Source organism: Sebastes umbrosus, chromosome 7 (genome assembly GCF_015220745.1).
Source record: "Sebastes umbrosus isolate fSebUmb1 chromosome 7, fSebUmb1.pri, whole genome shotgun sequence".
Classification (NCBI taxonomy): domain Eukaryota; kingdom Metazoa; phylum Chordata; class Actinopteri; order Perciformes; family Sebastidae; genus Sebastes; species Sebastes umbrosus.
In genome coordinates this window covers 18,346,643-18,369,024 of record NC_051275.1, presented here as the reverse complement: position 1 = coordinate 18,369,024, position 22,382 = coordinate 18,346,643, and the positions used below count along the sequence as shown (strand labels likewise).

The 22,382-nt window shown below is 41.9% G+C and overlaps 4 protein-coding genes across 4 annotated transcripts in view; 2 read left to right on the top strand and 2 right to left on the bottom strand.

Moving 5' to 3' along the window:
• Positions 1-108: 108 nt before the first annotated feature.
• LOC119491951 (sperm surface protein Sp17-like) lies at positions 109-1,458 on the bottom strand. The gene is made up of 4 exons (XM_037776235.1): positions 1,327-1,458; positions 1,026-1,190; positions 870-949; positions 109-290 (listed from the first exon to the last, which is right to left on the bottom strand). Exons 2-4 carry the CDS (start codon positions 1,177-1,179, stop codon positions 243-245), a joined length of 282 nt encoding a protein of 93 aa, XP_037632163.1. The 5' UTR covers positions 1,180-1,190; positions 1,327-1,458; the 3' UTR covers positions 109-242.
• Positions 1,459-2,475: 1,017 nt separating this feature from the next.
• Positions 2,476-5,431, bottom strand: LOC119492094. Its single transcript, XM_037776463.1, has 10 exons — positions 5,271-5,431; positions 4,800-5,105; positions 4,622-4,675; positions 4,479-4,502; positions 4,162-4,278; positions 4,039-4,063; positions 3,885-3,925; positions 3,507-3,557; positions 3,287-3,399; positions 2,476-2,786 (listed from the first exon to the last, which is right to left on the bottom strand). The coding sequence occupies exons 1-10, from the start codon at positions 5,371-5,373 to the stop codon at positions 2,655-2,657; spliced, it is 966 nt and encodes a 321-aa protein (XP_037632391.1). The 5' UTR covers positions 5,374-5,431; the 3' UTR covers positions 2,476-2,654.
• On the top strand, positions 2,749-12,903 carry LOC119491618 (proprotein convertase subtilisin/kexin type 5-like). The gene is made up of 19 exons (XM_037775765.1): positions 2,749-2,858; positions 6,251-6,295; positions 6,445-6,559; positions 6,763-6,850; positions 7,190-7,378; positions 7,737-7,842; positions 7,933-8,169; positions 8,269-8,370; positions 8,587-8,778; positions 8,920-9,030; positions 9,604-9,796; positions 9,942-10,078; positions 10,613-10,837; positions 11,091-11,232; positions 11,360-11,483; positions 11,881-12,072; positions 12,178-12,315; positions 12,402-12,584; positions 12,673-12,903. The coding sequence occupies exons 6-19, from the start codon at positions 7,809-7,811 to the stop codon at positions 12,901-12,903; spliced, it is 2,241 nt and encodes a 746-aa protein (XP_037631693.1). The 5' UTR covers positions 2,749-2,858; positions 6,251-6,295; positions 6,445-6,559; positions 6,763-6,850; positions 7,190-7,378; positions 7,737-7,808.
• A 2,315-nt stretch (positions 12,904-15,218) lies between these two features.
• LOC119491617 (zonadhesin) overlaps positions 15,219-22,382 on the top strand; it is a 47,538-nt gene continuing 40,374 nt past the window's right edge. The window contains exons 1-12 of the mRNA XM_037775764.1: positions 15,219-15,444; positions 15,670-15,810; positions 15,918-16,103; positions 16,391-16,462; positions 17,077-17,203; positions 17,306-17,439; positions 17,847-18,044; positions 18,851-19,000; positions 19,632-19,811; positions 20,944-21,060; positions 21,759-21,908; positions 22,066-22,218. Coding sequence (XP_037631692.1) covers positions 15,219-15,444; positions 15,670-15,810; positions 15,918-16,103; positions 16,391-16,462; positions 17,077-17,203; positions 17,306-17,439; positions 17,847-18,044; positions 18,851-19,000; positions 19,632-19,811; positions 20,944-21,060; positions 21,759-21,908; positions 22,066-22,218 — 1,834 coding nt within the window. The remainder of the gene's footprint in view (positions 15,445-15,669; positions 15,811-15,917; positions 16,104-16,390; positions 16,463-17,076; positions 17,204-17,305; positions 17,440-17,846; positions 18,045-18,850; positions 19,001-19,631; positions 19,812-20,943; positions 21,061-21,758; positions 21,909-22,065; positions 22,219-22,382) is intronic.

The following is a 22,382-nucleotide window of genomic DNA, read 5'->3' as shown; positions in this document are numbered from 1 at the left end:
CAGGATATAGGACTATTCTATTAATATTGTAAAGTAATTATCATAAGCTACTGTATTTGCTTAAAAATCGGAAGAACACAACGACTCCAGGTGTAAACCGTAAAGTAATAAACATTGAAAAATATAATATTTAATTTTTTCTTTGCTTGTCACTTGCTACTATTCTGTCCCTCATGTCCATCCTCTCTCTCTCTCTCTCTCCTGTGGATCCTCCTGGCTGTTGATAGCACATAAAGTGAGACTCACTTGGAAATGGTCGCCTTTGTTGCAGGCCCTTTTTCAGGAGTCACCTGTTGGGAGGGGGGAAAAAAACAAACAACAACAAAGGTGTAAAGGTGAATAAATAGAGATACATAACAGAGTAACAGAGACTCACAGACAGTTTCTTTCCCTGGGCCATACGGAAACTGAACAAACAATAAATCTGTGCAATATTAATACACTGAATGTGAAATACATTTGTCTGTGCAATATATCCTTGATGCAATATACACCTCAAGTGCAACTACCTTTGTTTACATTTTATTTATTACATCTACCCTACCTGTTTTACAAGTGCAATTACCTCTGTTTACATTACATCTATTTTTTTTTATATTTTATACTCCTAGTGTAACACTTCTGTTTATATTTATTTATTACATCTGATTTACCTGTTTTATTTGCTTTATATAACTGTGTGTGTTTTACCTGTTATATGTTTTATCTGCCTGGTCTTGTCAAGTATTTGTTTTAAAGCACTGACCAGAAGGGGCAACTGTGAATCTCGTTGTATTTAATACAATGACTATAAAGCTTTCTATTCTATTATATTCAGAGAGTCAGAAAGATGTACAGGTGTGATGAAAGTAGTGACTTTGATTTAGTACCTCTGTAGCCTTGAATGCATGGTTGTTGTAGAATCTATCTTCCAGTTTAGCAGCCCACTCAGCAGGGTCAATGCCACTTTCTACAGTACAAACAATCAGTTATTGACAGCAGTTAATGGCATGTGTCTCAAAGTACCACGTGCTAAAGCCAGTTACCTTCTCTCTCTTTGAATAGATTATCAAAGTACAGAGCAGCATATGTAGGGATGTCTTCAGGCTGGTCTCTCAGGACTTCTCGGCTCAGCCCTTCCAGGATGGCACCAAACCCTCTCGGGACCCGCAGGTGAGTGTTGGAGAAAGGTACTGACATGTCGGTGACACCTGAGACAGGTAAAGGGATAACTAACTAATTAACCAGGTAGAAGTTGTTTCCTCAGTAATTTACATTCTTCCTCCACTTAAATATATATTTAGTGTATAAAATGACAGAACATTAGTAATTAGTTACACCTGTTACCTGAAGTAACTCGCAGGTCGTATCCACCTGTGTGTTTTTAAGCTAACAACAGCTAGCTATGCTGTTTTGTTGATAATTGTTTCCAAGGCAACGGTTGTAACTAGTGATGGGTATTCCGTCTCTTTTTAGTGAGCCAGATCATTTGGCTCAGCTCACCAAAGAAGATCCGGCTCTTTCGGCTCATCGTTTTATCACTTCTGCCTTTTATAATTCAGGCAAATTTAGCGCTGTTTTGACCTATGATTAGTATGTGTGAAGATATATCACTTAAATTATTCAATTTAATTATTCTAAACCTTATAATTTCCAGAATACCATCATTTTACGTGCTGCTTCGTTTCCGACTGTCACTCATCTCGTCTGCTATTCGCGCACCAGACTCTCTTTCTCTCCTTCCTCTTAACGAGAAAAAAGTCTTAATATTACAAGAATAAAGTCATAACTTAATGAGAAAAAAGTTGTAATACTAAGAGAATAAAGTCTTAATTTGACGAAAAAAAATTGTAATGTTGTGAGAATAGAGTCATAACTTAACGAGAAAAAAGTCTTAATATTACGAGAATAAAGTCATAACTTTGCGAGAAAAGAAGAAAATAGCACGTAAAATTACTACTTTATAATATTATTATTATTATTATTATATATTATTCTTGTAAACCTATGACTTTATTCTCGAAATCTCAGATTTATTTATTCTTTCCTCAATGTTGCCCTAATACTCTGTCGTACCATAGACCTACAACAATGATACATACAAATTAAAATGTAAACAAAAAACAGTTATTCACTTCCATTTTTATAAATCCACAGGGAGCCACTGGGGAGGGGCTAAAGAGCAGCATGTGGCTCCGGAGCCGCAGGTTGCAGACCCCTGCTGTAGATGCTTGATGGTATGATCTTTGTCTGTCATCACCTGATTGGTCGCACGGACGTCATTAACACAACATTCAGTCACAGTCAGTGCATGGAGTGCCCGTGGCGCAGAGAAGATCGTCCTATCATTCTGCCTTGAATTAAGTGAAGAAAAAAAAAAAAAACGGCTCTCGGACGGGAGTCGGCTCTTATCGTTCACTTAAAAGAGCCGGCTCTTGGAACCGGCTCGTTCGCGACCAACACATCACTAGTTGTAACAACAGACACTGACAAGGATCAAATGTCAAAACATATATAGCTTTATTGGATATTAATGCGGGTCCATTATAAACATAGAACAAAACAATATAAAAAGTACATATGCAATGGCAAAAAAAGACAGATAGCATGTATATCAAAAAACAAGAAATGTGTTGTTCTTTTCCCTCTCCTCTTCCAGCAGCAGCGACCTTTAGTCAGGCATATGTGATGACTGCATACTCAGAGTTGGTGCTCATCTTGCGGCTGACCTCTCTGGGCTGGGGGACATGCAGTCTGTCAGCTGAACGTGAGGCCTGCAGGTGAGACCTGGATTCATCTCCCCACCACTGGAGGAGAAGAAGAGAAAAAACTCAATGTTGCATGTTGGGAATAGCAAGACATGTCTCAAGACTTTTAGGGTCAGTAGGTTTAATTATATTATTAATAGTGAAAAATAAAGTATTTATAGAATCCCATACTTAAAAAAAAGTAAGATACATTTAAGAAGTGTTAAAATTGAGCAGACTCCACATTCCTTGTTTGGCAAACTCATAGTGACTGATGCTCACTATGCACAGCAGCAGCTCCTAACTTCCCCTAAGCCTTGAGCTGTCTATAAAGCATAGCCAATTAACTGCTTATTTGTGTAAGCTGATATATTCTGAGTATTCATTCTGCCTCATTGTACATCAACAGCAGTAAACTATGAGAGATCACCATAACATAGGAATTTACCTGCTTTAGATTACGTGATCTACAGTTGCAGAGTTGCTCTTAGACCTATGAATTTGGGATTCAGTAAGATAAAAGTGGCAAACTATATTGACTCTGAAGTCACGTTCTTCACCTCTTTTTGGTCTCCAGGAGTCAAGTAGCTGACCTGAGTGAGCTCTGGTGTACTGACACCTCGGACGGTGATCATTATGTCAGCATACGGAACCTCAGTGTCACTCTCATTATCTGGGCCAAAGAAATGATGCAATATCTCAGTTATTGTCAGTTATTGTACTGCAAACGGTGATGTTGTGTCAAGTGTGGTGATACTGCTGATGCAGAGATCATCTTACCTGGTGTAGGAATCCTCAAAGTCACTCTTTCACTTTGTGCTGACAGTGACCCTGCATGGGGAACATGTCAGGGATTAATGAAAGGCTGGACTGCATTTGGAGACTAACATTTTTGCAGATTATTTTTTATTATTTATATTATTATTTTTTTTTTTTTTTTTTTTTAAAGTTATTTTTTTGGGGGCATTTTCCATTTTTTTATTGAGAGGACAGTGGATAGAGTCTTGGAAAGGGGGGAGAGAGAGAGTGGATGCGGAAAGGGCCACAGGCCGGATTCAAACCCGGGCCACCGCGGTCAGGACCAAGCCTTGATACATGGATGCCCGCTCTACCAACTGAGCTAACCCAGGCGCCAGATTATTATTTTAAAGTGTTTACCCTTCACTGGTGAGGGGACAGCGTGAAGGGGTAGTGGTGAGCTGAAACAAAAAAACATAAAGAAAATAACTAATAAAGAATTTAGCGAAATCTAGATTTTTAATAGTAATTGAACACAGATTTATCCAAATAGTCATTCTTAAATTGTACTCACCCTGGCCTGGACACAACAGGCTCCCCTGAAATGGGTGAAATTATTAACAAAATGATATAGAGATAAAATTGATACTTTTTTACAGAACGTGTGTGTTCATAGAGTGTGATATTTTGTAATCACCTTTATCATTCCAGCTCTGTCTGTTCCGGTTCAGACACAGGTAAACGGCCAAAGCTGCAAGCACCGTCGCCACAGCAACAGTAACTGTTGCTAAAACCTTAATTCCAGGATATTCTCCTGTTAACATGGAAACAACAGTATTGACTTGGATTGGATTGGATTGAAAGGACTACTTTTACTTTTTAGTTTCACAGTACCGAAAGTTTCAGCAAACTAGCCACCTTTTCCTGATATCACAGCCAACAACACTTATGGTATTTCTTTCTACAATAGAAACCATGCTCACTATCATGATATATAATACAGTGCCATCTCACCTCCATTTGAATCTCCAAGAGATGCTGAGAAATATAGAACATAGTATATATAAATAAAAGTAATTTATACAAATCATGTTTCAATTGTGAAATGTTTTATATCAGACATTTTGATAAATATTTTTAACATACAAGGTCCTCACCATTTTTAGTTCCAGTCTCTGGGGTAACTGTCCAGGTTGGGACAGTTGTTTGAGCTGAAAAACAAAAATATAGTACTGCAGTGAAATTAAATCTACTTCTGGCTTTGTAACATTTGTTTACTTGTTGTTGAATAATTGCCAAAGACAAGATATCTCATATTGATTCTCATATAATAACCTTGAAGATGCAGTAAAACAATGCGCTCTATGTTTTTGGTAACTCCAGGGTCCTCTGTATTATGTGTGTAGCAAGTGTAGTTACGGTTGAGATCTTCAGTAGACACATTTGATAGATAAAGGGAATTTGTGCACAAGCTGTACAAGCGTGTACTCTCTGCCCCGTGACAGACACGGCTTTCTGATTTCTCCCAACAGCCACGAACAAATCCAGTGGGGCAATTGTATGTGCAGTTTAATGTTAGAGAGTCGCCCAACACCACAGCCACAAACTCTGGCATCTCCAGATTAACACAGCTCACAAAATCTGCAAAAAAGGAAATTTGATCGACTTTACAGAAAAGAAAACATCATATTACATCAAATACCGAGCAGGGTTTTATAGATGAGTGTATTATTGAATCCAAGTACATGTATTTAACACACTTATTTGCTAAAGTCCAGTCCAATGATGACAAAGAATATATTTTACCTTGTGTCACCCAAAAAAAGAGCAAAGTGAAGTGGACGGAGATCATCATTGTTGTTCTGATTCCTGCTGCTTCAAAACGTGCAATCAAATATCTTGTGCTCATGTAGTTTGGTGATGATGCCTGCACCTGCAGAAAGATGCTGAAATACCCACACAATGCTCCAACCCGTGGGGAAGGGAAACAGGAAGTGGCTTACAACAGCATTCAGAGCTGTGTAAAAATAATTCAGAACTTTCCATTTATTGCATCTGACTTCCTGCAAAGTAAAAAAAACAAAAACATTCTCAAACATGATAATTCACAAAGGACACACTGACTTTTACTTATGTATTAATAATGCATTGCATGCATTTTGCAAGTGGCTTGAAAAAAGCACATGATAATGTGGTTTACACATAATCTGCAGATGCACCATTGCAGCTCACTCTCTGCTCGAACAGAGGATGTGCCAGGCATTCATTTCCTAGTAACACTAAATAATTTATTTTCAAATTCAATTCAATTCAATTCAATTCAATCCTCGCACTTTGAAGACAAAAGGAGTCTTTTATGATAAAGTTTTCAATGTTGCATGTGTGGATTAAATTAATTGATTCCAGAAATCCATCTGATTTGATTCTCTTATAACCTCCACATTAAACGAATTACACAGATGATATAAATAATTGAAGTGATCCACTAACAGAGACAATATCTAGGTTAGCCTTAGCACACGCTCATGCATTATGGAAGTGGAAGATACAGTTACAGAACATTAATGCACGCCATGATCAGCTAGAGCAACCACCTGGGACTCACATTCCATGCTCATGTTTCACTTTCAGTGACTGAGGGCCTCTCACTTTCATGCCTTTAAACAATCAGCCCTGTAGGCTCAGACCAAACAGCCTTGAAGGAAAATACACAAAAAAATGAACCAGTGTGGACTTGATTAGAGAATCAGTAATAATGTGCTCAATGCACCTGTTCTGTTTTTCAGGTTTGTGGATTTTTCCGCTGCTGACACAATCTGGACTCGCCTCAGGTAAGAGCAATGACTGTTAAAAGAGATATCGTTTTTCGCAGTATATTTAACAAATTGAGCTAATTTAAGAAGAAACAAAACCATCTCGACTAGACAGTGAAACATATTGACTAATGACAGACTTCCTGACATTAATTTCTGTATATAAGAATCATCTGAAGGGAGTGCAGACCTCCCCCTCATCGAGGAGACAGACATCGATCAGTGTCCAGAGGGAAAATACTTCTCACACCTGCTCTGTTTGGAGTGTCCCTCTGGTCATTTGTAAGTCATCAACCATCTTTGAAATTACTGACCTGTATAATTTTACTATATACACAATGGAAATAGATGAGATTATTTCTGCTCCTTTGAAGGAATCACAAGTGAGAATTTGAAATAAGATTAAATTGAGATGTGTTTAATCACTACTAATGGGACTTTTAACTGTAATATAGATAATAAATTGATATATTTATGTTGTATAGTTGTCCTGGCAATGTATCTGCACCTCATAGATGTCCAGTAGGAACATTCAACCTCTACACGGGGAAAAGCAGCATCAGTGACTGCAAGGTAAGAGAAAGCTGTGGATAAAAACCCACCATCATACAACAAACTGTTTTTCTGCCATGCCCTCCTTTGAAAGCCAAAGAAATTATGTATTTCACTTGATAGTCTTTCTAGCAATGAATCACTTGTCCTAGCAGGAGAAGCACGGGTGGAAGTAATAACATTAACGAGGACTCTACAATGCAGTAATTCATGATTAGTTACACCTGTCTTTGACCCTAAGGTCAAATAAATAAGGTCCCTTCAATTTTAGCTTCACTTCACATTTTGTCCTTGATGCTGTACAACAGGTATAGTATCGTTGTAATTGTACTGTTTTTACTCATTTCTATCTGTTTGCAGCCTTGTTTTCCAGGTCTCATTAGTTCAGAAGACAGAGTGGACTGTAGGCTGTGTCCTGCAGGTTTCTCATGTGATCCAGCCGAGGGGACGCTCTCTTTATGCCCCCCAGGACAACATTCACCTGAGGGGGTCCTACAGTGTCTGACGTGCCCTGTAGATTCTTTCTGCACCTCTGGGTTTCCTATTAAGGTAACTATATTCAGTTTTAACAGTTTTCTTCATCTCCTTGTATTTTTATATCTGGTATATTTTTTTGTACTTTGCACTTTGTACTACTAACTTTTTTACTGCCTTTTTACTAACATGTTTTGCACTATGGAACTGTGATGCTGGAAACTTGAATTTCCCTCGGGATCAATAAAGTTACTATCTATCTATCTATCTATTACAGCAGTCTATTTAAATTACAAATCCTTCATCCTAAAGTGTGTTGTATCTGAGAGAGAAGAACTTGTAGTTTGCCATTTTCCAGTAAATGGTTAGTAAATTGTGCCTAAAAACTCATATGCTTTTTCTCCTTTATAACTCTCTTATATGTGCTTTAAAGTGTGGGCCTGGCAAAGAGCCCAACGTAGATCACGACGCGTGTAATGACTGTCCCCCGGGCTCCTACTCCACTATGTGCACTATCCAGTGCGTGCAGTGTCCAGCAGGTAGTGCGGTAATGCATTATCTAATCTGCTCTAGATAGCGTTTGATATATCATTACATTTTAATGAATTTGTGTCCTCTGACTGCCGTAGGAAGTTACTGTCCAGATAGTGGGATGTTTCAGCCGCTCCCCTGTCCTCCTAGTTGGTCTTCTACACCTGGGCAGACTCAGTGTCATAGCTGTAATGAGACGTCTTTGCTGTGTGGGGGAGCTGCTGTGGCCCCCCGCTGGAGCCAGCCAGCCCACAGGGCCAGTCAAACGATCAGCTGTCGACCAGGAACATACAAAGACACGAGGGAAGAGTTAGTATGTGTGGTCTGTCCAATAGGTTAGTGTTCATCACTGCATACTGACATTTATAGTTACAGTTTCCTCTCCTCCTGGAAGATGTCTAATATATATTTTTACATGTTTTTCTTCGCACCAGGTCATTACTGTGTGGGAGGTGTGGCTGTACCCTGTCCTGCTGGGACTTACGGCACTGAAGAAGGCCTGCAGAGGCTGAGAGACTGCACAATCTGTCCTGCAGGTATAGAGTATTGATTGATAGTGGCAAACCTTCTGTTACTCACAGTTTCACGTCCAAAGACTATAATACGTGCAATCATATCAGTACCGTTTGAATATCCATAAAATCTCGACTCATTTACAGTTTTTCCAAGCCTAATAGGCCAATTTTACTTAGCTGCTTGTTTTGCATGTCTTTACCATATGTCTTTACTTGTCTATAAATACTTTTCTCTAGGGTTTTACTGTCTGGAAGGCAGCTCACGGAGACCCACCTCCCAGTTCCTGTGCCCACAGGGCTATTACTGTGAAGAGGGCATCGCCACCCCGCATGGGTCACCTTGCCCTGCTGGTACAGCGGGGGAACAACTGGGTCAGACAAGTAGGGCAGCATGCAAGAGATGTAGAGAAGGACGCTTCTGTCCTGCAGGTAAGTCTTAGTACTAATACATTGACTTCAATGGCTGTGTCAAGGCAAATGTGTCACAGTAACCACAGCCATACTTGAAGGAAGAACATGAAATGGAGATTGTTTGATTTTATATGTTAAGTGTGTGGGTGTGTGTTACAGGCTCATCGGGTCCTGGCTTGCCCTGTGCTCGGGGGAGATACTGTCCTGCTGGCACCTTGGAAGAAGTGATATGTCCTCTAGGCACCTTCACACCTCATCAAGGAGCAATAAGTGAATTTATATGCTGTGTTATTACTGTTTTATACTCACCACTTATTAAGTAATATTTCATATTCACAGTCATTGATTTCCCCCCACCCTGCATACCGGGTCTGAGGCTCTGGTTTGCCGTTTATTTATAACTGAAATTTGGGAACTGCCCTACAGTCCCTCAGCAGCTCAGTTTAAACTTATATGGTGCCATAGTAGTCTATCATAGCAAAAATCAGGGATTATATAAATCTATTGAGTGTTGTTTAGTTCCCATGATGAACCAGAATATGTAGAGAAATTGCAACAGATGGATGCCAACAGGGCAAATAGAGAAAGTGTCTAATTTGCAATTATAAAAAACAACAACAACAACTGTCGATGGCAAGCTGGAGCTGTGAGTCGATTATAGAAAAATAATGGATGACTGTCACAGGAAATCTAGCTGTGTCCCATACGAGCAGGGACTATAAAATAGGGGTAGCTTGTAAAAAACTCCATAAAATACCTTTTAAATGAATCAAACAGACCTCCTAATAAAGATCTACAGTGTATGTTAAACCTATACATTCATCTTGTAACTATTCCCTCCAGGTGTGAAGGACTGTCTCAAATGCCCGGTTGGTTTTTACTGTCCTGAGGGGAGGAGCGACCCGGCGTCCTGTCCACCAGGCTCTTTTAACCCCTTAGAAGGCCAGGATGAGTTGGCTGATTGCAGGGAGTGCTATGCAGGGAAGGCCTGCACACAGGTAGCTCTGAGAGCCCCCGATGTGGACTGCATGCAAGGGTAAGTAACCTCTTCAGATTCGAGAGAAGGCTTTCTGTGAAGCATGCTTCAGTTCTACAGTAAACTTGTGTAATGATAAAAAAAAAACATTTCTCTCACAAAGGGATTTTTGTAATCTAATTCTGCCTTTGATGAATCCTGAAAGGTTTGTGTGTCCCCCTGGTTCCTCTAAACCCAATGCACCAACCAACGCCTGCCCACCAGGGACACTGAGCAATCGCACTGACCTCACTGACCGCTCACAGTGTCAGCAGTGCCCAGCCCGATATGCCTGTCTTCGAGGTGCCTTTATCTTTCACACATGTGTTCAGTTGGCCTTTAAAAGTACTGCTTAACATTTCTGTATTAATAGTATCACAAGAAATGTATTTGGTTGCCTATGCCAAATAGAGCTGGGTGATATATAATCTATATTTCTTAATATGAGTCAACATATTGATAGCTTCAGCGTGTGTTTTCCTAGACCTAAAGGGTGCATTAAGGATATAATATAAACATTTTAGCTTATTGACTGCTCTGGAGAAATGAAATGATCAATGAATGCCTCTGCTAATTTGATCACTATATCCACATTGATAATCACGTACTTTCTTAAAGTTTTCTTGTGTGTAAACAAGTTCTAAAAGCTATAATAGTAATTCCCCAAATATTGTCAAATGATATCACTATAGGGGTATTTGGTTGAATATACGCTCTACAGTGATATCTGATTGTCCCAGTAACACCTAAATCTACTTTATATCAATAAAATCTACAGCTTGCAGCTTGTTTACAAGTGTTCCCACTTTGATGCCTTTATTATTTATGCTTTATCAGGAACTGGTGGTAGCCAGAGGCCTGCACTCTCCTGCTTTGCAGGGCATTATTGTCCCCCTGGATCTATGTTCCCCACCCAGTACAAGTGTCCTGTGGGGACATGGAGTGGTACCAGTGGATTGAAGGCTGAAAGTGAGTGCCGTCCGTGCCCACAGGGCTGGTACTGTTTGGCTGGATCTGGAGCTCCGTCAGGTCGATGCAGCTCTGGACACTACTGTCCTGAAGGTACACATGTGTGACATAAGTGATAATATAGGTAATATCTAGATGAAATTAAGAAATGTGTTTACTGCTGTAGTTAAAAAATCAAACACATGATCTTTTAAAGTAATTAAAAGTTTTGCTTTGCAAACTTTTAAAAACTAAATACAGCTTTCTGTATGAAATAGATTTCACAAAGCAAGATTTGTTTTCTCCTCAAGAGCTGTAATCATGAGTCATTCATGTGGATGTAACTATTCTGATGTTGCATCACCAGGGACTGCATATGGCACCCAGTTTCCTTGCCCGGCGGGCACCTACACCATCCGAATGGGCAACAGATACAGAGAAGACTGCCTGATTTGTCCTGAAGGCTCTTTCTGTCAAAAGGGCACCTCCAAACCTTCACCCTGCCCACTGTAAGCAGTCATTGTGTGTTGAATAGATATGAGAATGATGATAATGTGCTATATGGGGTAAAATGAAGGATTAATCTGGCGTAATAAGAATGATTTAGTATACCCAATCTGTCCTGTCTTTCTCCAGCTCCACATTTCGCCATCTGAAAGGAGGTCGGAGGCTTGAGGACTGCTCTGCTTGCCCTGCTGGCTATTTCTGTCCCCACTCAGCCACTGTCAACCCCAGAGTGTGTGGAGCTGGCAGCTACTCTGTAAGGCCCCATCTATAACACTGTCCACTGTCGCTGGTCAACTGACAGAACCAGCGGAAACCAGAGCTGGTGTATTAGTCTCGTCCTTTCTATAAGCCCGTGTGATTGTCCTATTTTTAGATTAGCATTTATCCGCCCACAGTGATCGTCTTACATTACTCACCATGTATGTACATCTGTAAATGTCAGCGAAAGGAGTAGTTAAAGTTTATTATAGCTCATCTTCTGCTCTCAAAATTGAAGAAATATCAGTGTGTTATTCCAGCATCTTGCAACTTCAATCCTCCTTTCCCCTTGTGTTTTCAGTAAGTATTTTGCTCTGTCCCTCCCCCATACCGGTTGATATATCTTTAACTTCATCTCTCTTGAATCTTCCTTCACGTTCTCTTGTGTGTAGGACGAGGGCTCTGCAGAGTGTTCGCCATGCCTGCAGGGCCACTACTGCAGTAATGAGACCACGAGTGAGGAAGCCATGTTAAGCGTCATGGTGTGTCCCCCAGGCTTTCTCTGCTCTCAGGGTTTGGCCCGAGACCCCCAGCGCTCAGCCACCCTCTGTCCTCGAGGCTTCTACTGCCCTGGAGGAGGCATTGTGAGTGAAAGAACAATGCATACTATATATATATGGTCTGCTTTTCAAATGTCTGAAGCACTTTTGGTCCATTAAACTACCTGCAAATGTGATTCCCCCTCATAGGATCCCAACCCCATTCCTTGCCCCAATGGTACCTACAGTGAATCTCCTGGTCTGCGTGACGCCGGCGAGTGTGTCCAGTGTCCGGAGGGGAAGTACTGTTACTCCCAGCGGCCTCAGGAGCAGCCTATTACCAGGCCTGTAAGATGCCAAATGAATGAGATACACACTTTGATTGCATTTCCAAAATAAATGTCACAATTATCATGTATGCTGTGATATTTCAGACGGGTGTGTGTCCTCATGGTCACTATTGCCCCAGGGGGACTGGCTACCCTCACACCTTCCCCTGTCAGGCTGGCAAATATAGGAACAACACACTTGGTCACAGTGGAGAGGCATGTGTTTTATGTCCATTGAGGCATTACTGCGACAGACCGGGAACTCACATGCCCTTAGTCTGTCCTCAGGTAGGGATATCCAGCATTGTGAAAATCAGTTTTGTTGCATGTGTGAGACAGTGTGACCGAGACTGTGCATCTGTCACTCTATTAATAGGGTTTCTACTGTCCGGAGGGCACTTCTACTCCCGAACCGTGTCCTGAAGGAACCTACAGCTCCCACTCAGCTCTCAGTGATGGGTCAGAGTGCTCCCCTTGTGACGGAGGCCAGTATTGCACCAGCGTGGGACTCTCAGAGCCCTCTGGAAGCTGCAAAGAGCGCTTCTACTGTAGAGAGAGAGCCACGTCTGCAGTACGAAAATCCTATTTGAATCACTTATTAAATTGAAGTTTCTAGTCTTTAATGCTTTACTCTTGTCTTTATCTATTGAAGGTCAGTGACTCTTGAAAACCAGTTTACACTTTCTGATTTTCAGCTTGCTGATGAAACTCATATTATGAAACTTTATTATGTGTTACATTAACTTACTTGGAGATGGGCCTTTTTTTCGGAATGAAAATAACTTCACTACAGTACATTTTCTTTACATGCATCCACTGTGACTATATGTCCAGACTCCTGCGGATGGGCCGACAGGAGGTTTGTGTCCAGCAGGAAGTTACTGTCCTGTAGCTTCATCCTCTCCCTTCCCCTGTCCACCCGGCTCCTTCAGCAACAGCACTGGCCTCAGCAGACCTGAGGAGTGTGTCAGCTGTCCACCAGGGTAATGCCACTCATAACTCACTTAGTGATCTTCCTCATAATACGATTATTCAGATATCAGCTTATTTATTTATGTAAAATAGAAACCTCTATTCTTTGTGTCTCTCCCTGCCAGTTTCTATTGTTTAGGTTCCAACAACACCTTACCTTCAGGTCCTTGTTTTGCTGGTTTCTACTGTACCGGTGGCTCAGACTCACCTGTTCAGAAGGAAGCAGAGGAGGGTTATTATACCTTGGAAGGGGCAGCCAGGCCACAACCATGTCCTCCTGGCACTTTTCAGACAGTAAGAAATGATTATCAATACAGAATACCAAGTGCTATTCTACTGAAAGTGTACTGTTAAAATGAGATAATGAGATAAAGCCATATTCAAGGTTATTCCCTTGTCTATAAATCCTCCACAGCGTCGCGGTGCACAGTCATGTGTGGAGTGTCAGGGAGGCAGACTGTGTAACCAGACAGGCTTGTCCCAGCCACAACTGTGTCCCTCAGGACACTACTGTCCCCCGGGGTCCTCTGTTGCTCGGCCCTGTCCTCCAGTCAGTATCTGTGTGTCAATGTGTGTGAATGTGGCTGTGTTTATTCAGCTGCTTGTCCTTGTTCTTCAGTCTTCTTCTCATCTCTGTCAGTCATGTTTGCCGTATCTCTTACTTTTCCACTGAAGCTTCATGAACTGGACTCACCCTCATACATATTCACATTGTAAAACGCTACTATCTGATTATTCAGGGCTCGTACTCCGACCAGCCTGGTGGCGACGCTGTGCAGCACTGTCGGCCATGCGAGGCTGGCAGGTTCTGCAGCCGAGCCGGTCTCTCTGACCCTCAGGGTTTCTGTGACCCGGGACACTACTGCACCTCTGGAGCCTCCACTGCTTCTCCAGTAAGATGTCATGATTAACAACTGTGATAGCTTGGTTTCCAGAAGCTTATCCAAGAAAGAACTGATGTTTTATTAAAAACTAAATAGAATGAAATTGAAAAAGAAATATAATTACATAAAACCATCGAAGTGTGAGGTTTTTTGGGACAGTATAAGTAGGTTACTCTCATGGCAGTCTCTTTTAGATATAAAGTGCCTCTGACCAGGTATCTGAGGTGAATACAAACACCTCAGGTACTGAAAGGAATTAAATTGATTACTATGTTTTGATGTCATTACCAAATTGTTTCTTTTTTTTCACTCATATGCAGTGAGGTAGCAAGAAACCAGGCTCCAATGCCTTCATTTATTTACCATGTTGACCTCTGAATGATATACAATGATGGTGAAATGTTTGACATTTTGTCTGCTATGTGCTTGTTGTGAGGCAATCTTGTATTTTTAAGCCAGAGCGAAGGAGCACAGACAAGGAAAACTTAGGGCAGTTAAAGGTGCAGTGTGTAGGATTTGGTGGCATCTAACGGTGAGGTTACAGATTGCAACCAACTGAAACTTCTCCCGTGGCCGACATGAAAAGGACCCACTCCCTATGTTCTGTATATGAACAGCTCATTCTAAGGTGAAAACACGATTCTTATTTTCAGGTGATTACTAATAAAAAATGCACTTTATATTTATGTTCCATTTCTGCTAATAGATCCCCCTAAATGCTACACACTGTTCCTTTCAAGAGGTGGAAATATCCTGGTCTTTAAGTTGAATAGTTTTTCTTTCGAAGTTAAACCTGTGTAGTTGATTTGATGGCAGCTATTACTTTCCCACACACTTTGACTGCTAAAGTGTTTTCTGTCATTTGATATGAATATGAATTTAGAGGCATGTTCAATCCAAGTGTGCATTAGGCAATTAAAAAAATGTTTTTCAGCAGTGTTTTTTGGATAAGCTGCTGATAGTGCGTGGGAAATGAATGACAGCTACCAACTCAAACTGCCCACAGCTTTAACGAAAGTTCTGACTATAATTGAAAGCCAAAATGATCAAACTTTGTCATAATCTGATGATTACTTCAACATTGCCGCAGGTGGCCGTGGCCTCTGGAGGTATATGTCCTGCAGGCTACGTCTGTCCACGAGGGACCGCGTACCCCCAGCAGCACCCCTGCCCTGTAGGAACCTGGAGCAGCACTGTGGGAGCCCAAAACCTGTCAACCTGCTGGCCCTGCCCTCCAGGACTCTACTGCAACAGTACTGGACTCAGCCAGCCCTCAGGAATCTGTACTATAGGTATAAGAATTAATTATCCGGTACAGCATATAGGGAAAAATCATGTTTTTTAAACTATTAACAGCTTAATGCAATAACACTGAGATGTTAACATTTGCGATTAAGTGTTTTTTCTTTATATTTATCTACTGAACATTCCAAACTAGTATTTTATGGGTCGGTGATGATCTGCCCTTTTTTTCTCACTTTCTGTCCATAAATGATTTTGTATCTATTGATTTATAGGCCATTACTGTTCAGGAGGCGCCATGTCTTCAATGCCCTCAGACGGTGTGACAGGGGACATTTGTCCAGTTGGACATTACTGTCCCATGGGCTCAACTTCTCCTCTACTCTGCCCTGATGGGACATATTCGAACACTACAGGTATAACAAATTAATTTCATGGAACTGCATGACATATCACATATCATGATTTCAAATATAAAATGCAGGCATTACTTCACTACTTTTTCTTTTTTTTTTGGACGAAGGGGCAGAAGAGTGTGATGAATGCCTCTCAGGGACGTACTGTCTGTCAGGAGAAGGTGTCCAGCCATGTCCAGCAGGACACTACTGTCTCGGTGGCGGTGTCGAGGGTATCCTGCCCTGCCCTCCTGGGACATACAACCCTCAGTTTGGCCTAAGCCAAGTGGAGCAGTGCCTCATTTGTCCAGCAGGTGAGAGTATTGTCACGCGGTTGTCTTTGTTGCTCTGCAAGACACTGGAAACTTTCTCATTAAATGTTTAGTTGGCTGAATCAGATTTTAATGTACCGAGACCTTCATTTGCTAGATGTGTTGGAACTAATTGATTTAGATAAAAGGCAATAATAGAATGTTTTATCACATTTAATTAACCAGAGGAGGAATATTATTGTATGATGTGAGAGGATTAACAATCGACACTTCCAGTGCGTTATTGCTACTGCAGTGCTTGTTTTCAATTCTTCATGCTGTGTTAACAGGCTTCTACTGTGAGGACTGGGGCCTGTTTGAACCTACTGGACCCTGTCAAGCTGGTTACTACTGCATAGCAGGTACACTACATGTATGATACTAGCGCAGTTGTGATAATGGCAATTGTCAAAAGTCCCCAGAAAGATCATATGACCACACCTGAGGCAGAGAGGATAAAACAAAATACTCCTGTCTGGAAAAGAACCGCCCGCGCTCAGGTGCAATCACTTCCACTCCATTGACTCTGGCTCGAAGGACCATTTTGTTGGACAGGAATACACTGGCCTTGGCTTAATGACATGAGCAACAGAATGAGAAGCGGAGCAGTTTATTTAGTTTTTAGCAGTTTATTCAGAGGCAGATTCCTTATTTATTTCTTTGCCTATGTCTGTGTGGTTTTAGAGGTCAAAGGTCAGAGGTCAGAGGTCAAAAAGAAGAAAGTAAGGAAAGCAGCGTATAGCCTCTCATTGAGTGGAAGTGATTGCACCTGATGGCGGCGGTTCCTTTCCAGACAGGAGCGTTTGTTTTATCCTCACTGCCTCAGGTGTGGTCATATGATCTTTCTGGGGACTTTTAACAGCAATATTCTCATTTATCATTATAACCTAAAGACCTGATACTGTACAAAAGGGCCAGTGTGCTGCTAAACTGAATTGGACAACTAAACTTACCTTAAAATGTGCGACTTGTCAAGGTGTGAACTTTCAGAATCCAGACGGTAACTTCAGCACAGGAGTTGGAGGAGCCTGTCCTGAGGGGAAGTACTGTCCTGAGGGGACCAGTCTCCCATTGCCCTGTCCACCAGGAACCTACTCTGACAGGTTGGTGGACCCAAATATTACACACTTAGTAAGCAGTAAAGCCTTTTGTTTTGTTGTGTAACTGTATACGTTTGTGTGTGTTTACACATGGTATGGTTGCAGTCTTCATCTGACAGACGACACTGGCTGTAGTCCATGTCCAGCGGGTCAGTTCTGTGGCGCTGCAGGTCTCACACGTCCATCTGGACTGTGTCAGGCAGGATTTTACTGTCCAGGGGGAGACACAACAGCTACAGGTAGAATGACAAAAATATTGTGTTTTTATTTTTATTCATGAGAAGTTAATTTCATTGTGCTTGTTGGATAATGCAAAATGAACCTGGTTTCGACCACTTTTAATTATCAATACTAGGATTTCACTGTTAATTAATTAATGATTCATAATGAATGTAGTTCATACATGAAATGAAATAGTGGAGAGCAGGGCTAATATATAATGTGTGGAGAAAAACATCCTATGAATAAGCATCATATCGAAGAGAAACAGATGCTGATGAATGCAGGGAGTCTGAATGTGTGAGGGTGTTTTGTTGAACGAATGATTACTGAATTAATCAGGGTTTATCACATGATTCATCACATTAAGAGCTTAGCAGTCATAATCTCAGTAATTCACCACATCTAATTGTTTTTTCCTCTCCAGGCTCAGAAGGAGGTCTTTGCCCACCAGCTCATTACTGCCCCGAGGGTACCGCGAGCTCAGTGCCCTGCCCAGCTGGGGCCTACACCAACCTCACAGGCCAGGCGGTGTGTTCCCGCTGCCCTGCTGGCTACTACTGTCCAGAAAAGACTGGCGACTTCACCAAGTTCCCCTGTCCCCCTGGCTTCTACTGCCCCGATGGTAGACTCGACCAAAACGCTCTCAGTCACTATCTCGGAGCTTGTTGTTGTACTTAAAGGGACTATTTGTAACTTTCAGAAATGCTTGTTAACAGCGACACCTGTGGCCGTGAAATCAACGAAAGTCAGCATCTGGCTCGCGCTTGCTTGCTCTAAATAGACATGAATGAGCATCGCTCAATACAGTGAGGCGACACATGTCAGCTAAAACCACAATATCACTCTATATTTCACCTGCTTGGCAGTAATGTTAGCTGACCAGACGAAGGTCTCTCCATGAATCCCTGCTGATCCTAGTGTTGACTTTGAGGCTGAAGCAGGAAGAGAAACGTTATCGCCTCCGACAAGGTGCCAATGATAACGTTTCTTGCTGCAGAGCCCCGTCACTTCACAAGACACGGAAAACCTCTGTTGGTCTGGAGGAGCTGTAGCATTTATTTCCGCACAAACGTCCACTGTACATTCACTAGATATTCTCAGAGCTACTAACTCCTCTGCAGTGTGTAGTGTGCGCCCGTTCACGTCTAGAGGTGGAGCGAGACAGCGAGAACGCGCGCGGTGTGTGTGAGTGAAGGCAAGCAGGCAGAGGAGCAGAGACTTCAGCCACACGCGAGCGCGCATATGCGTGCGCGCATGTGTCCCGACCCGGTACATTTATACGCTTAAAAAGTTACAAACAGTCCCTTTAAAGATTGTTTCTGCTTTGATTTCCTTCAGCTTTTACAATACAAGTGCAAATGTATAGTATTTAAAACACCGACATGGCATGTAGCACTTGTTTGAAATCAAATTGTATTGTATTTATAGGTACAAGGCATGCCACCCAGTTTCCCTGTCCTCGTGGATACTACAACCCAGAGCCCATGACTCAGAGTCTGGACAGCTGCCTGCCTTGTCCTCCAGGACACTACTGTGAGAAGGAGAGGCTGACCAAAGTGTCTGGGAAATGCAAGGCTGGTCAGTAATAGTGCCTTTGTTTATTTCTTCCAAAGACACAATCACATCCATACAGCCTGGTTTCTCCGTGTCAGGACTTTGTCCTTTGCGCCAGCCTTTATTGTCTCCAGGGGTCAGCAAGCCAGTCTAAAGCAGTCTAGAAGACTCGCGGGTAGGGAACAAAGAGTGCACATTAAGCACGAAACATCACAATTCAACACCAGCCCCATCAGTCATTTTACTTCTCCTCTCTTTACAGTTTTATTCCTGCATTTCAGCAACAGCAGCAGCTTTTAGATAATCCCCTGTATATTATTTATTTATGTACAAAGGCGCCAAACAGCCTGGCTCCATATGCCAACTATCTAATGCACGCACACGACTCAGGCAGATATTAGAGCAGCGGCTACCTGGTTTGTTCTCATCAATGACTCATCTCTTTCACCTTGCTCTGTATGGCTGTCTTCCTGCTCTGTGCAGTGTCTTTTTCCACCCTGTGCTGAGAAAGTTATAGTTTGATGTCTTCATTGATTCTATTTCATGTCAGCAGCGTGAGTGTTTGTATATCACAGAGATAGACAGCAGTCAAAACAGTCAGTACATCATTTTCATTGTTTCCCACTCTTGTCTTTGCTACGTCTGTTCCTCTCAGGTTGGTTCTGTGTGTCAGCAGCGTGGAACTCGCAGCCTTTTGATCTGGACAATTACACAAATGCCAACTGTCTTTGTCCAGCTACATCCACAGGGGGGCGCTGCCAGGTGGGCTTTTACTGCCCCTTAGGTAGCTCAGAGCCTCTGCCTTGTCCACCTGGAACCTTCTGTAACATCTCAGGTATTTGGACACTGATACAGCCTGCTCATGCACACAAGCCACTAGTCTACAATCGGTATAAGTTCACAGTAACGTGAGAACACAACAAGTTCTCACTCAGTAAACAGTGAAACCAAACAGTTAACATATTGTAGCGTTTGTTTATGAAGTGTATCTGCATGATAGAGCTCCAAAGCCAGGCACGAACTAAAGACTGTGCTGTTCATGATCAGCACCTTTAAAGGAACAGTGTGTAACATTTCGGGGGATCTATTAGCAGAAAATAGAATAATATTCATAACTGTGTTTTCATTAGTGTATATTCACCTGAACTAAGAATCGTTGTGTTTTTGTTAGCTTAGAATAATCCCTTGATATCTATCTCTCATGTCCAGAACGGACAAACCAAACACTGGCTCTAGAGAGAGCCTTTCACGTTTTTACATTATCTGAAGGTCACTGTAGTTCTTATACACGCTTGTGAAACTGCGGTAACGTGAGCCGCAGAGTGCAAAACCGTGGTGCCGCCAGCCGCCGTTTGACTTCCTTTGCTCCTAAAGTAGTGTTATTATGATAGGGATGGCCTCTAAATCACTCTGTGGCTCACGTTACCACAGTCTTGGAAAGGGAGGAGTGAGTGGAGGGGTACTCAGTTGATTGCAATCTGCAACTACACCACTAGATGCTGCCAAATCATACACACTGTACCTTTAACTCCAAGGCATGTGAGGTTACATTTAACTGTTTGACATTCACTGATCTATCATTATAAAGCATATTTAGAAGTATATTGAAATATTTACTGCAATATCTTAACCATATATTTGAATGCACAGAAATACACGTTGCAGTTTTTGCTAAGGAATTATATTACAAAGTATGACTGTATATTGCCTTACCCAACATCAATAATTGTTACATTTCATAATATATTTTGAATATATTATGCCATATTTTACACCAAATATTACAAATAGCGTTTTATTCAGACGATGGTACAGTATATTTTAAGAGTGACCGAGTAGATAAGGCAACTCTAGGCCTTTTGGGGGGCGCACACATTTTTCTGCAGAAGGAGTCTAAAGCCAACTTATACATAAGATTTTTCGATATGTGAAATGCACATAACAAATGCATTTGTGTTGCTCAAAAGGTTTGGCTCTGCCGATGGGTCCCTGCTTCCCTGGGTATTACTGTATAGGAGGAGCCACTGAGGCTAGACCAACAGATGGAGAAACAGGCAGCATCTGTCCACCTGGGGCATACTGTGGTAAGCCCTGCTTTACTGCCTTGGAACGGTTGTATTACTAACTTGCCAACAAAGTTTTTAAGCATATTAATAAAGTAAAGTAAAGTGCTGGGTGAAATGGACAGTACATCGGGTCCACAGATGTCTGGCATAATGCTTACTTTTGAATCTCTTTCTCTCTCTATATATATATATACTGTATATTGTAGGTCAACATAGCCTTAAGCAGAAGTAGACTGGGGGTGTTGAGAGAAACTGAGACCATCAAATAAGTAATTTATATAAACTGGGCATCATATACCAACATAGTGCAGTATAAGAATCTGAATATAAAATAAGATATGATAAGACTTTGTAAAGGTCAGCTCTTTGGAATTGATTGGAATTGTTTTTATAGCACGACGCCCCCAGCCTTTAACCTTGGGGTTTTGTTATGATTCTCCAACTTCTTCCCACAGCCCAAAGACATGCAAATTAGGTGGACTTGAGACTCTAAAGTAGCTTTAGCTATGACTCAGGTGGAGTGGACACCCTAAATTACCCATGGGTATGAGTCATCTTGTGTCTATTTTTGTTTGCCTAGTCGATAAACTGTTGATCTGTGTAGGGTGTCTCCACACTTTTTGCTGAATGTATCCCGGTAGAACCTTTCTCGCCATACAGCAATGAATGAATGGATGGCTGAATGAATGACTACTTCAACTATTTCTCTCTTTCAGTTGAGGCATCAGGAAAGCCAGAGTTGTGTCCAGCTGGTGCATTCTCCTCAGTGCCAGGCCTAAACAGTGAGGCTGGCTGTCAGCCCTGTACCGCAGGTTTCTACTGTGGAGGAGCAGGTCTCAGGGCTCCGACTGGACCCTGCAGCCAAGGTCAGTACATACACTGTGTCATCATTCATTGGTATTATAAAAGTGAAGATTTTGGCAGTTGCCTGTTTCATAAAGGTATGCGGTAGATTCATTCCTTGTTCTGCTTCAGCCTCCTCGCACACTTTACTGTATTGTGACTCTTGTCACCTTGATATAGGCTATTGGTGTCCACCTGGTCAGATGGTGGCTACAGCTCTGCCATGTCCTCCAGACCACTTCTGCTCACAGGGCAGTGCAGCTCCAGCGCCCTGCCCATCAGGAACCTACCAGGACAGAGAGAAACAGGCAGCCTGTGCTGTCTGTGAGGCAGGTAGGCGTCTCCGCAGAATCATATATTTATTTTCTTTTTTTAAACACTGTTGTTTGACCTCGTGCCATTTATGTTTCGCTGAACAGGCTGTAATGAAAACAGCTCTCAAGCACCCCAGCAAGTGTTTTATTTATTGACGTTGATGGCTCGTTCCAATGCATCTG